Consider the following 16,147-nt stretch of genomic DNA (forward strand, 5'->3'; position numbering starts at 1 on the left):
ACAATATATAACAATAAATAATAAAATAAATGATACATAATAAAAATATATATAATAAATATATAATTTTTTATATAAATATATATGAAAAATATATAATATTAAAAATAAAAAATGCTCATTTTTTATTACACTGGCCATATATATATATATATATATATATATATATATATATATATATATATATATATATATATATATATATATATATATATATATATATATATATATATATATATATATATATATATATATATATATATATATATATATATATATATATATATAAACTTGCAACCATAAAAAGATTAAAAATAAAAAAATGCTCACTTTTTATTACACTGGCCATATATATATATTTTAAAATATTACTGTTTTATTAATTTGTAATCGTTTTATGGTTTAAATATTGTGTGTGTGTATATATATATATATATGGCCAGTGTAATAAAAAGTGAACATTTTTTATTTTTTGTATTTATTTTTATACATAGTTTATATGCAGACTTTAGAAACTTGCAACCATAAAAACATTCAAAATAAAAAAATGCTCATATTTTAAATAAAAAAACTACTCACTTTATATATATATATATATAATGTGGCCAGTGTAATAAAAAGTGAGCATTTTTTTAAAATTTTTAATCTTTTTATGGTTGCAAGTTTCTAAAGTCTGCATATAAACTATGTATAACAAGAGTTCAATAACTGAGTCAATGTGTACGTTTTGCTGATAACGCCACATACTGTAGCCTTACTACTGTGTATTATGTATATAATAGGTATTACAGTATCATATCCACCTGACAATAATATACAGCACTGACAAGCAGGACACTGAATATTGGCTTTGTGTCCAAATTACTTCCAATTTACTGAGTAAAAAAATAAAGACAAATCAATTTAACATCTGAATTCTTTATTTCTGAATTCTCTTATTTTCAAAGCCTTTCCATTTATAAAGCCAATATCACCTCTTATGGTATAACAGTGCTTTAAAAATGTCAGAAGCAGAGAACACACCTTTTTTTTGAGAGGATGCCCGCTGACCAGGAGGTACAGTACTTACAATAATATCACAGTCATAATGTTAATGTTAAGTCCACATTGAGATTTTTTAAAAAATATTTTTTTTTGAGGTAGCCACACACATATAGTATATCTGCCTGGAATATATCTCCATATATATATCTTTGAACTGACCTGCCACCTAACCATTTAAGGCCTTGATAATTGACACAAATAATAAATAACAGCAAGGCACAGGAAGAGTTAAAGGGGATGGAGGTCACTTGAAAACATCAACTAGCTACATATGACGGGGAGGGGGGACAAGGGGGGGTCACATTTCACATTTGTGAGGAGTAGGTGCGGCGCGACTCGTTCACATCCTCGTAGTCATGCCGCCAGTCCACCCCGCCCGCGCCCCATTCCTAGAAAACATCAGCACCTCAAAAACTCGGAAAATTTGTTTTAAGTGGAACCTTAAAAGCATCCATGAGTGACTAATTTTAAACGTCGGTTCTACCGGTTGCTACTTTTGTAAGAAGATCTGTTTAAAAATCCACTCGGCCGTGTTAAAAATAAAAATTTCAAAAAAAAAAAAAAAAAAAGCCAGGAGACTACGACATTCCGTAAAAACAAAAGCAGTATTCCGAGATAAGACAATCCCGAGCTTCCATCTTTTTTTCCACACAGATGGCGGTTCAGAGGTTGCAAAAATGACAATTTCAAGTCATGCGGGACCGCTAAAAAAAAGTCTGGCCGTCGTTAACACAACAAAATAACACAATAAAAAGCCAAATAAAACATACCTGTCGACATTTGCATTTCAAAATAAAAGACAGAAAAAAAGAGAAAAATTAGCGTATTCCCGGGAAAAAAAGGAGAAAAATATTAGAGTTTACCAGGAAAAATAAGAAGCATCGACAGGTATGAAAAAAAAAAAAAAAAAAAATCACATTCACACAGGTAGCCTGGAAAAACATTGCTACAATTATACATGTATAGCGAATCAACATAGCTTGGAATAAGAGCATAAGTCAAGTATATAGCAAAATAATAAAAATAAAAAAAATACAACATAAATGGAAATTTATAACAATTATTTGTAAAAGTTACATATTAGGAGTCAAAAAAAAAAAAGTGCTACAGAAATAAAACTCCAGGCCCAAATCTGACATAAAAGACAATCACGTGGATTCTTATAGAACTTGAGCAGCCATAAAAAACTTTAAAAAAAAATAAAAAAAAAAGACGGGGTACACAAGAACTTTTTGAAAGATCCATTGAGTAAGTCTAGTTTGACGTTAAATTCATAGCTTTTCCCACCGGATTGCAACCGAAATGTGGATCCCTCTTGCTACATCTTCTTATTCTGCAGAAGACCGGAGATCTGTTAAATCACATTACGCAACCTGGGGGTTCAGATCTTAAATTGACTGGAGTATTATAGTCTTCGTGTCAGAAATGGGCCGACAAATGAAAAGGGGGCGGGGCAAGGCAGGGCGGGGCGGGGCCAGGGGAATGTGAGCTGGAACCAACCCGTTCCCGATTTTAAAATCACCTTTGTAAAAGAAGGCAAACGTACAACTTCTTATAAAGAAAAAAAGACTCCGGAAACAATTGGATATCAAATGTGAAATAGCAAAGAATTGAGAGGAAAAATATGAAAAATATGGAAAATATAGAAAAGAAACAGGCGTTTTATGCTAAAGGATTTCTACATGAATATACTCATTTCATCATGTATAAAATGTCTACACCAGTGATTTTCAACCAAACTAGTGTACCTTGAGAAACTGTCAGGTGTGCCGTGAGGAATTATCCAATTTTTATAATTAACATTTATTAATCGTTATTTGCAAATATTATGTCAATAGCCATGAATATATGGACCCAAATATTCCAATTACATTTGGTATATTTGCTCAAACGGAAAGAATTGAACAAGGATGGAATATTCCTTTCCCCAATCCCGCTCAAACACGCGGCCCGCGGGCCAAATGTGGCCCGCAGGACACTAGTTTGAGGCCCCCCCGCCTTGATATGAAAGTTTAATGTTTGATATGGATGCTGTATGGTATCATGTACCCAGAAAAAATTATTACGTTTGATTCATGTTCATGTTAAAGGTTAAATAACTGTTAATAGTTATCCTCCCTATCCGTGTGGAAGTGGTGAGTTTTTTGGCTATTTAAGTTGAAAGGAAATAACTTGAAGGCTACCGTTTAGGTCGCTAGCGCTCTAGTTTGCGAGTTAGCATGTGTCTCGAGACCCTGCAGCAATATGTTGTAAATCAGGGGTCTCAAACACGCGGCCCGCGGGCCAAATGTGGCCCGCAGGACACTAGTTTGAGGCCCCCCGCCTTGATATGAAAGTTTAATGTTAGTGCGGCCCCGCGCAAGTTTGATATGGATGCTGTATGGTATCATGTACCCAGAAAAAATTATTACGTTTGATTCATGTTCATGTTAAAGGTTAAATAACTGTTAATAGTTATCCTCCCTATCCGTGTGGAAGTGGTAAGTTTTTTGGCTATTTAAGTTGAAAGGAAATAACTTGAAGGCTACCGTTTAGGTCGCTAGCGCTCTAGTTTGCGAGTTAGCATGTGTCTCGAGACCCTGCAGTTGCGCAATATGTTGTAAATCAGGGGTCTCAAACACGCGGCCCGCGGGCCACATCCGGCCCGCCAAGTGTTTCAATATGGCCCGCCTGTTTTTTTCCAAATATTTCATTTGAACTCAACATACAACCTGGCTTCCACTTTTTGATGGTTGAGGTAGCTGCTTTATCAATTTCGTTATTTGATGTGGTTTGTTACAAAATGCTCCTGTAAAAAGGGACACAAGCACATAATAATAATAATAATAATAATAATAATAATAATGTTGTCAATAATGATAATAATACTACTATTATATTAATATTGTTGTTAATAATATTAATATAATAATGGTAGTAATATTACAAAATACTCCTGGAAAAAGGAGCACAAGCACAATAATAGTAATACAAATAATAATAATAATAATAATGTTGTCAATAATGATAATAATACTACTATTATATTAATATTGTTGTTAATAATATTAATATAATAATGGTAGTAATATTATTATTAACAAAATAATAATAACAATATAATATTACTATAACTAATTCATAATTCATGTTTATAAATAAAATAAAAATAATAATATATATAATATAATATAATAATATAATAATAAAATAATAATATAATAATAATAATAATAATATAATAATAATAATAATAATAATACAATAAAAATAACAATGATAACAATAATAATAATAATGTTGTCAATAATGATAATAATACTACTATTATATTAATATTGTTGTTAATAATATTAATATAATAATGGTAGTAATATTACAAAATACTCCTGGAAAAAGGAGCACAAGCACAATAATAGTAATACAAATAATGATAATAATACTACTATTATATTAATATTGTTGTTAATAATATTAATATAATAATGGTAGTAATATTATTATTTTAACAAAATAATAATAATAATAATATAATAACATTACAGATTTCGCCTATTTCGGACAAAATCTCCAGTCCCGTTCCAATGCATTTCCATGAAATTTCCCTGGCATATATCGGATGGCCGCATCGTGGCGCTCCGATTCGCCGAATCGTGACAGGCCGCTATACGACGTCATTTGCAGCGTTGCCTGCGCGTCCAGGTACATTGGAAACATAGTCAAGGAAGTGCCTTTTTATAACGGATAAAATCCCATTTACGCATATACCGGATATAAATCCGATATATGCGTAAAACGGACATTTTCCGGTATACGCATATAACGGATTTTGCTTATATCGGACAAAACCAGTGGGAACAATTGAATCCGATATATGCGATGTTTACTGTAATATTGGTCCGTGTGGCAACACCTGCCTTGTTCCTCAGATAGACTTCGAGGTTGTATGACATAGTGATGTACCACAAGATTTTTCCAATGTAAAAAAAAAAAAAAAAAAACGTGCCGTGGGGGTTGAAAAACACTGGTCTAAACTACCGTTAGTGATGAATTCATCGAGAACTTTGCGGCTTTGGTAACACAATAATACGATAAAAAAAAGCTCGACATGTAAGAATGAAGCATTACAAATTGAACCAATGTCGGGGTTTGCCAAATGTGACTTCTGTAACCATGTCAGTAAACCCTAACGCTATAAGGTGCAATACATTTGGAGTAATGCTGTGTATAAATCGACACTGTACGCAGTAACTGTAACGGGAACTCTCACATCATAACCGAGGGGGGGGGGCACGTCGTGATAACGCCCCTGCACATTTGCAACTTTCATTACATCCAACAGGATGAGAAAAAAGAAAGAACTTGGCTACTTGTTGTCGAGTGCAATTTGTCTTGCGTGGCTGGAGAGGCAGGCTGGCTGGCTGGTTGGTTGGTTGGTTTTCGGGAGGTCACTTAGTGGAAGTGCTGCTGGCAGTGAATCTTTTCCTTGGCGTGATCCAGAAGCTCCAGCATCTCCCGGACAATGGCCTGCAACGCGCGGCCCAGGTCTTCGCCGCTGTACGGCTTCCCGAGAGGAGGCACATGGACGAAGGCAGAGCGACCGTGGCTCATGTAGAGGGATGTGTAATAGGTGAAATCGCATAGATATCTGTGATATGGGACAAATAAAATGGAGTTACAGTATATCCAAAAAAAACATGCTAGGTTAATTAGCGACTCCAAATTTGTCTATATGTGCCCTGTGATTGGCTGGCTGGCCACCAGTCCAGGGTGTACCCCGCCTCTCTCACTCGAAGACAGCTGAGATAGGCTCCAGCACCCCCACGACAGTATCACTCGGATACTGTGAACATCCAGCAGCAACACAACATTTTGGCATGACTACTATTTTGATGAAAAATATACTGAACCAGGGCTGCACAGAGGACGAGTGGTTAGCACACAGGCTTCACAGCTAGGAGACCCGAGTTCAATTCCATCCATAGGTATGAATGTGAGTGTGAATGGTTGTTTGTCTATATGTGCCCTGTGATTGGCTGGTTGGCCACCAGTCCAGGGTGTACACCGTCTCTCACCCGAAGACTGCTGGGATAGGCTCCAGCACCCCCCACGACCCTCGTGAGGATAAGCGGTAGAAAATGAATTAATGAATAATAATATGAGGCTGCACGGTGGTCGAGTAGTTAGCACACAGGCCTCACAGCTAGGAGACCTGAGTTCAATTCCACCAATTACATGTTCTCCCCGTGCATGCGTGGGTTTTCTCCGGGTACTCCGGTTTCCTCCCACATTCCAAAAAAACATGCTAGGTTAATTAGCCACTCCAAATTGTCCATAGGTATGAATGTGAGTGTGAATGGTTGTTTGTCTATATGTGCCCTGTGATTGGCTGGCTGGCCACCAGTCCAGGGTGTACCCCGCCTCTCGGCAAAAGACAGCTGGGATAGGCTCCAGCACCCCTGCAAGGATAAGCGGTAGAAAATGAATGAATAATATTAATATGAGGCTGCACGGTGTACAAGTGGTTAGCACACAGGCCAAACAGCTAGGAGACCCGAGTTCAATTCCACCAATTGCATGTTCTCCCCGTGCATGCGTGGGTTTTCTCCGGGTACTCCGGTTTCCTCCCACATTCCAAAAACATGCTAGGTTAATTAGCGACTCCAAATTATCCATAGGTATGAATGTGAGTGTGAATGGTTGTTTGTCTATATGTGCCCTGTGATTGGCTGGCTGGCCACCAGTCCAGGGTGTACCCCGCCTCTCGGCAAAAGACAGCTGTGATAGGCTCCAGCACCTCCGCGACTCCTTATGAGGATGAGCGGTAGAAAATAAATGAATGAATGTTTGTTTTGTGGGGTTAGCGCGCAGGACTCGCAGCTAGGAGACCCGAGTTCGATTCCACCAGCACCCCTGTGACCCTTTTGAGGAAAAGCGGTAGAAAATCAATGAATATATTTTTTTTGGCTAAGCTGCACCTCCACATTGGGGTTGTAGCACTCGGTTTAGAAACAGTCGCTTTTGTGCCTTCATTCACATTAGCGTTTATGTGCTAACCTGCTGCTAGCGCTTTGTTTATGTGCTCACTAGTACCCCCGCCTCCGTGTATGTTGACAAAGAGGCTGAATGGCTGACAAGCGGGTTCTCTCTCTGGTTATTCCACTATAGAACCAATGCGGACGACACAATCAGAGTGAACCCTCTTGTCATCCAGCATGTGTGGAAAAGATAGACGAGGAAAAAAAAACACGCATACATGCACATGTTAAGTTAATGTTTTTTTTAAAAGACAAACAAACTTTCAATACCTTCCAGCATCTTTGGAGACAGACACGGCGACTCCCAGTCCAGAGGCAGTCACTCTCTTGCAGACTGATTCCATGTCAATAACAGAGTCAATACAGTCTGGGCCTCCCACAATGCAACACTGTGAATCAGGACAGAAGCTGCTGTTGTCCAGGCCCTTGTAGCCATGATTTCTGCCGCACTTCTCTAACGTGACGGTGGTGGCCATGCCTGACACGCCGACATGAACAACCAACTGAAAAACAGAAAATGAAACACAAAAGCACAAGTCAATTACGGGGCGGGTGCAGGGTGGGTTCCCGTGGGAGGGGGGGGCAATGAATCAAGGCATCAAGGCTTTTTGACTTTTGTCAGGAAACTCTATTTCAACAAAATAAAACCAAAAAAAATATTTTTTTTAACTAAATTTTAAAATGGTCTGGTTGAAATTATGACCACTGTATTGTTAGGGTCGGTTTCGACCCGGTTATAATAATAATAATATGACTATAAAGCAATATTTGGAGCCCCAACTGAAATCATAAGTGTCCAATTAGCCAACACAATGACAACCAGCTCCTCTTCTCATCATGGAAGCTTCAGGGGATTCTCATTTTGACCGCTTTTCCAGGATACCAGCAGAAAAACAAGGTCCACACATGGGAGGGGAATTCACTCATTTGACTGATGGATGATTTCACATTTACTATTTGGATCATGGAAAGAACAATTTGGATCATGTAAACAACAATTTGGATCATGTAAACAACAATTTGGATCATGTAAACAACAATTTGGATCATGTCAAGAACAATTTGGATCATGTCAAGAACAATTTGGATCATGGAAAGAACAATTTGGATCATGGAAAGAACAATTTGGATCATGGAAAGAACAATTTGGATCATGGAAAGAACAATTTGGATCATGGAAAGAACAATTTGGATCATGGAAAGAACAATTTGGATCGTGTAAAGAACAATTTGGATCGTGTAAAGAACAATTTGGATCATGTAAAAAACAATTTGGATCATGGAAAGAACAATTTGGATCAGGAAAAGAACAATTTGGATCAGGAAAAGAACAATTTGGATCACGTAAAAAACAATTTGGATCATGGCAAGAACAATTTGGATCATGTCAAGAACAATTTGGATCATGGAAAGAACAATTTGGATCAGGAAAAGAACAATTTGGATCACGTAAAGAACAATTTGGATCACGTAAAGAACAATTTGGATCACGTAAAGAACAATTTGGATCGTGTAAAGAACAATTTGGATCGTGTAAAGAACAATTTGGATCGTGTAAAGAACAATTTGGATCGTGTAAAGAACGATTTGGATCGTGTAAAGAACAATTTGGATCATTTAAAGAACAATTTGGATCACGGAAAGAACAATTTGGATCACGTAAAGAACAATTTGGATCACGTAAAGAACAATTTGGATCACGTAAAGAACAATTTGGATCGCTTAAAGAACCATTTGGATCATGGAAAGAACCATTTGGATCACGGAAAGAACAATTTGGATCACGTAAAGAACAATTTGGATCACGTAAAGAACAATTTGGATCACGTAAAGAACAATTTGGATCGCGTAAAGAACAATTTGGATCGCGTAAAGAACAATTTGGATCGCGTAAAGAACAATTTGGATCGCGTAAAAACAATTTGGATCACGTAAAAAACAAAACAATTTGGATCACGTAAAAAACAATTTGGATCACAGAAAGAACAATTTGGATCACGGAAAGAACAATTTGGATCACGGAAAGAACAATTTGGATCATGGAAAGAACAATTTGGATCACAGAAAGAACAATTTGGATCACGGAAAGAACAATTTGGATCACGGAAAGAACAATTTGGATCACGGAAAGAACGATTTGGATCACGGAAAGAACGATTTGGATCGTGTATAGAACGATTTGGATCGTGTATAGAACGATTTGGATCGTGTAAAGAACAATTTGGATCGTGTAAAGAACAATTTGGATCGTGTAAAGAACAATTTGGATCGTGTAAAGAACAATTTAGATCGTGGAAAGAACAATTTGGATCGTGTAAAGAACAATTTGGATCGTGTAAAGAACAATTTGGATCGTGTAAAGAACAATTTAGATCGTGGAAAGAACAATTTGGATCGTGTAAAGAACAATTTGGATCGTGGAAAGAACAATTTAGATCGTGTAAAGAACAATCTGGATCACAAAAAAAACAATTTGGATCACGGAAAGAACAATTTGGATCACGTAAAAAAAACAAAAAAAACAAAAGCAAAAAAAAAAAAAAGCGCCAATCATACTGTAGTGCAAAAAAAAAAAAATGTCATGAGACTTACAGTTCAACACAAAGCCCTTATACATATACATATACATATAAGTATATGTATACGTATACACCCTGCAGGCTGGTTCACAATGTGCAGACTGGAGGTCTGTAGAGTTCCCATGCAATAAGCGCCGACATGACAGAAATAACATTCTCATTCATTGGCCCCATTTCCGCCCGTTTTTTGTTTCGCAGGATACCAAAAATGACCATCTCGATTGTCATTGGCCGCTCCTTGGTGCCCTTCGCTTGTGGCGTTAACCACAGCGCTATAGCTATAGCATGACAAACGCAAGTGATTCATGTTATTTACATAACATTGTGTCATTTCTGTTAACACGGGTGTGCCTTTACAATTCTCCTCTGGTCGCTGAATCATGGACTGAAGACATTTAGTGACTCGGCAATATTACGAAAAAGGAGACAGCGTTTTAGAGGCGTATTATGTACTTTTATTATTAAAAAGTCTTGAGTTATGGTACATTACTGACCAGAAGCCATCACATTTCAACTGCATTGATGCTATGACAACAATTAATTACATATTCTATGCCTTTCGGGCACGGCGGTCGAGTGGTTGGCGCGCAGACCAGGGTTCAATTCCACCCTCGGCCATCTCCATGTTCCAAAAACATGCTAGGTTAATTATTTTTTTAAATAGTTTTTTTTTAAATAATTATTTTTTAAATTATTTTTTAAAATAGTTTGACTGATCCTGGGGCAGCACGGTGGTCGAGTGGTTAGCGCGCAATTTTAATTTTAATTTTAATTTTAATTTTAATTTTAATTTTAATTTTAATTTTAATTTTAATTTTAATTTTAATTTTAATTTTAATTTTAATCCAAAAACATGCTAGGTTAATTGGCCACTCCAAATTGTCCAAAGGTATGAATGTGAGTGTGAATGGTTGTTTGTCTATATGTGCCCTGTGATTGGCTGGCCACCAGTCCAGGGTGTACCCCGCCTCTCGCCCAAAGACAGCTGGGATAGGCTCCAGCACCCCTGAGACCCTCGTGAGGAAAAGCGGTAGAAAATGAATTTTAATTTTAATTTTTTCATTCCAAAAACATGCTAGGTTAATTAGCGACTCCAAATTGTCCATAGGTATGAATGTGAGTGTGAATGGTTGTTTGTCTATATGTGCCCTGTGATTGGCTGGCCACCAGTCCAGGGTGTACCCCGCCTCTCGCTCAAAGACAGCTGGGATAGGCTCCAGCACCCCCACGACAGTATCACTCGGATACTGTGAACATCCAGCAGCAACACAACATTTTGGCATGACTACTATTTTGATGAAAAATATACTGAACTGTGTTTTATAAACATCTCTCTCTTACCATGGGGTGATACTTCTTCCATAGTGACGGAACTAAACTCTGCACAGTCTGGTACTCCACAGGAACCTCGTAGACATGCAAGTCTACTTCTGTGCCAAGTCCAAGCTTCTTCATCTCCTGAGGACCACAAACAGATTTTCAAGTTCATGCGCTTTGCTATCAATTATCCTTCATGTAAGTAAATATAGGCTAAATATTTCACACATTCATACCGGCACAATCAATATGTAAAAAACAATTTGGATCGCGTAACGAACGATTTGGATCGTGTAACGAACGATTTGGATCGTGTAACGAACGATTTGGATCGTGTAACGAACGATTTGGATCGTGTAACGAACGATTTGGATCGTGTAACGAACGATTTGGATCGTGTAACGAACGATTTGGATCATGTAAAGAACGATTTGGATCGCGTAAAGAACGATTTGGATCGCGTAAAGAACAACTTGGATCGCGTAAAGAACAACTTGGATCGCGTGAAGAACAACTTGGATCGCGTAAAGAACGATTTGGATCGCGTAAAGAACAATTTGGATCGTGTAAAGAACAATTTGGATCGCGTAAAGAACAATTTGGATCGCGTAAAGAACAATTTGGATCGCGTAAAGAACAATTTTGATCGCGTAAAGAACAATTTTGATCGCGTAAAGAACAACTTGGATCGCGTAAAGAACGATTTGGATCGTGTAAAGAACGATTTGGATCGCGGAAAGAACAATTTGGATCGTGGAAAGAACAATTTGGATCGTGTAAAGAACAATTTGGATCATGTAAAGAACAATTTGGATCGTGTAAAGAACAATTTGGATCGTGTAAAGAACAATTTGGATCATGTAAAGAACAATTTGGATCGTGTAAAGAACAATTTGGATCGTGTAAAGAACAATTTGGATCGTGGAAAGAACAATTTGGATCGTGTAAAGAACAATTTGGATCGTGGAAAGAACAATTTGGATCATGGAAAGAACGATTTGGATCATGGAAAGAACTATTTGGATCACAAAAGAACGATTTGGATCACGGAAAGAACGATTTGGATCACGGAAAGAACAATTTGGATCACGGAAAGAACAATTTGGATCACGGAAAGAACAATTTGGATTTGAAAAAAAAAGTGCCAATTATACTGTAGTGCAAAAAAAACAGATTCATACCGGCACAATCAATATGTAAAATAAAACAGCAATTATGCAAAAATAACAAGATAAATGCGTGTCGAATTCACACCCAGAGGGGCCAACTCCTCCCCCCCGTCTACTTGCAGGACAAATAGCCCCGGACACTGACCCCCGCTGTCACTGAAAGGCTCGTTTGACCACGTCTGCGACCCCGCCACAAAGCTTCCTTTTGTTTGCCTTTAATATCCTTATCAAGTTTGTCTAGACACCCTGACAACCAATGTGCGTCCCCCCACCCCACACCCCCCCGCTGGTAGTATCTCCAGCAGGGCCCTGAGACCCCGGTAGTACACTGCTGCATAGTGAGAAGCAGGCATCATGCAAGTACACTAGACAACATTTTGAAAATATTATTAAATATTATAATATTATTTATAATATAATAATAATATTATTAAAATATATTTGTAAAAATATTAATTATTACAAATTAATTTTGTTTTATTTTAATTTTATTTGGACAAATATATGAAACATTACAGTGCATTTCTTACATCAATCAAAATATAACTTTCCATTGTTTACATTTGTATTCAACTATCTGATCACAAGCCGAAAAGGAGTAGGATGAAGCAAAAGCTTATAAACGCCTACCCCTTTTTGCAAGATATAATCATGTTCATGCCACAGTCTTGTTTTCCCCTGTTATTATTATCATTGTAATATTATTATTGTTATTATCATTATTTTTATAATCTTTATCATTATTACCATTATTATTGTTATTATTATCACCATTATTATAATCATCATTAATATTACCATTTTCATCATTATAGTTGTAACAATTTTTGGATTTTTCTATTTTTATTATTTTTTTAATTATTTAATTTTACAGACTTCAGTCTGATTCACTGTGTCATGTTACAAATAAGTCTAAAATCATCACACAGCAACTTAACACTCAAAGGGTATGCCGAATAAACATACAAACGTACCAATACGAGTAAAAAAAAATTTCCATAATGAATTTCGGCATAGGTTATGCACGCCTCGGCGCTGCAATGATTCATTTGTCCATAATGAGTAGCGATTCTAGAACATAGCCATAAAATAAAATTAGCGTCTAATACATCGGAAATTACGGTACACAACATTATGTTTGACACTGACTCTTTCCCTATCATAGTCTGATTCACGGTGTCATGTTACAAATAAGTCTAAAATCATCACACAGCAACTTAACACTCAAAAGGTATGCCGAATAAACATACAAACATGTACCAATACAAGTAAAAAAAATTATTCCATAATGAGTAGCGATTCTAGAACATAGCCATAAAAAAATTGAGTGCCTTATACATCGGAAATTACGGTACACACATTATGTTTGATACTGATGTTTGATTTCCAGACGGTGTGTGATGCAGTCAGTAACAATTTTTGGATTTTTTTATTTAAATTATTTAATTTTACAGACTTCATTACTTCTTGTAGAGTCCTGTATCATTACATATGTTGTTTTCTGAAATACGCAGTATTTGTGCTTTTATTGTCAATTTGTTAGCCCACTTTTTCCCCCCCTAAGTGTAATATTTACATATCATTTTCTGGATTGCATGTGTCTAATCTTGTGCATTAATAAACAAGAAAAAAAAAACTGAAAAAACAGTGATAAAACTCACCTGTACTGCAACCCAGCTGGCATTAACTGTGTGTTCTCCAAACGGCCCAAAACCTAAGAAACATGGCTGTTATTTCAAGTGATTGTACAAATAGAAAATATTACCCCTTTAGATTACGTTTTTACAAATTGTTTCACGTTGCTTTGAGTTCAAGTTGTGTCTTTTGAAGACCGATTTAGCATGGCTGCCTGTTTAGGCGGTTTAAGATGACTCTCTCCTTGAATGAGCAAAAATAAGATCAATCACTACCACCAAACAACCCCTCCCTGCGTCAATCCATATGACCTGTAAAACCGGCAACGGCGGCGTTGGACGACAGCTATTCCCTCACACAGCCTTGTTTATGTTAGGATCTATAGCCGAGCCCCCTCCACCTTCTCCCCGCAAGGGTCAGCGGGTCCCTGGGGGTTGGGCGGAGGGAGGATCAGTCTGTCTGACAGGCTGCTGAATAGAAGCAGAGTGAGGGGTCGCTAGTTGCCAGCCGGCGCGCTATTGTGAGGAAGCCGTTCCCAGGCAGCCTACACATCTATACCATCAGCTGGGACTCAGCGCCCCTGCACGCCTTTGTGTCTGGAAAAAACAACCAAGTACTCACTGACTGTGTATTTTATGTTGTATTACAATTACTAAATACCGAAATTTTCATTCATTTCGCTTTGGGAATGCGGTTATCACACTCAAATTTACATTTTTTTCCTATAAAAAGAGTTGCAAAGAAGTCACACAGGTTCAAAACCCGTAGTTCTGATTATGAACCCCCCCCCCCACCGCCCTAGCCTTTTTGTGCCCCACAGACCAGTTCTGTTCCGGCAAACCTAATCCTATTATAATTTAAGGTCTTCAATGCGGAACATCCTGGATAGTTCCTTTTAACTTTGAACCCGAAAATGACAAAACATGCCAAACAAACACCAGCATGGAAGCCGTTATACTATATTTTGCAAAGCTTGTGAAAACATGAATATTTTCTACTAGTACAGCTCAAATTTGTCACAGTAGAACAAATGTCGTTTTCGATTACTTTTCAAATTTCCCTAATTTGCTAAATGTATATGAGTTATCAATAAATTTGACAGTTGTCTTCATTGTTTCTGAAAGTTTTCTCCATTATTTTTCATAATGGGAACAAATGTAAGCAGACATTTTGCTAGTTAATGGCAATTGTGCTAGTCAGAAGTACTTATTTTTTAAGTATATATATCATTATAAATGTTTTAAGTAGTCCCAGATTAAGCTGCTGTATAAATAATAAGTCAAGTTACTAAAATATTCAAAACAAATGATAGTGAAAATCTGAATCAGACTTTTGAAGGTTGTGGAAAAAAGGTGCATCATGCTAAAAACAAAGTATATTAGCATAAAAGTTTTTTTCGTGTCTTATCAATGATTGTTGGATACCAAATAACCTTCAAAATGGCATTATTATTATTTTTTAACAAATTACAAAAAAGGGTTTTCTGTTTACAAAGTAGCTAAACATAACTACGTCGAACGGCTTCTTTCTGCTAGCTACAAAAGGCCGCAGAGTGGAGCACAAACAGGCTGACGCCATTAGCCTCCGAGCAGCTGTCATCAACCCAACTTTTCCACTACTTCTTACCCAAAGAACTAGCCCGCCGGGAGGCTCCAATGAAAGGCAACTAAGCAAACAAAATACACACCTGTAACGACCACAGTCCGTTTACTGTTGTCCATTTCCCGTCGTGACACGTCGAGTGTTTCGGTGCTTTATCGGGTCTTTGTTGTGTAGCAGGACCATAAAGTCGCCCTGTTGTCCCCCCCTCAGCTGAAGGCGCCCGACTGCCGAGCTCCAGCCAGCGTCCGAACGCCAAAGTCCTCGACGTAATGACGTCACGCGTGACGTAACGACGTGTATGAGGCGAAAACGTGCCATATCGTTACCCAAAACATTTGCTCCATTGGAATGGCATTGTAATATTCTCATGTCCATAAAAGTGTAAATTTGTGTGAAAGTTATTGATCTTTATAAGTTATTCATTGGAACATACCTAATTATATTACATGGTTTGTTGAAAAAAACATATTAAAAATACTGTAGCGACCCTGATGTGTTCATGTTGGCATGTTGCGCTCTTGAGTGTCTGACTGTTCCGAGTGACTGTGAATGCACCAGGTGTGGGGGGTTGTTGGTGAGGAAGCGCTGTTGAATTAAAGATTATAATAAAAATAAAAATAAAAATAAAAATAAAAATAAAAATAAAAATAAAAATAAAAATAAAAATAAAAATAAAAATAAAAATAAAAATAAAAATAAAAATAAAAATAAAAATAAAAATAAAAATAAAAATAAAAATAAAAATAAAAATAAAAATAAAAATAAAAATTAAAAATTAAAAATT

The 16,147-nt window shown here is 36.8% G+C and overlaps 1 protein-coding gene across 1 annotated transcript; it reads right to left on the reverse strand.

Annotated features, from left to right (window-relative positions):
- Positions 1-4,331: 4,331 nt before the first annotated feature.
- On the reverse strand, positions 4,332-15,590 carry LOC131129501 (pyroglutamyl-peptidase 1-like). Its single transcript, XM_058073135.1, has 5 exons — positions 15,449-15,590; positions 13,788-13,840; positions 10,982-11,098; positions 7,332-7,564; positions 4,332-5,671 (listed from the first exon to the last, which is right to left on the reverse strand). The coding sequence occupies exons 1-5, from the start codon at positions 15,480-15,482 to the stop codon at positions 5,476-5,478; spliced, it is 633 nt and encodes a 210-aa protein (XP_057929118.1). The 5' UTR covers positions 15,483-15,590; the 3' UTR covers positions 4,332-5,475.
- Between the last annotated feature and the right edge of the window lie 557 nt (positions 15,591-16,147).

The sequence above is a fragment of the Doryrhamphus excisus genome, chromosome 5, assembly GCF_030265055.1.
Source record: "Doryrhamphus excisus isolate RoL2022-K1 chromosome 5, RoL_Dexc_1.0, whole genome shotgun sequence".
Lineage (NCBI taxonomy): Eukaryota > Metazoa > Chordata > Actinopteri > Syngnathiformes > Syngnathidae > Doryrhamphus > Doryrhamphus excisus.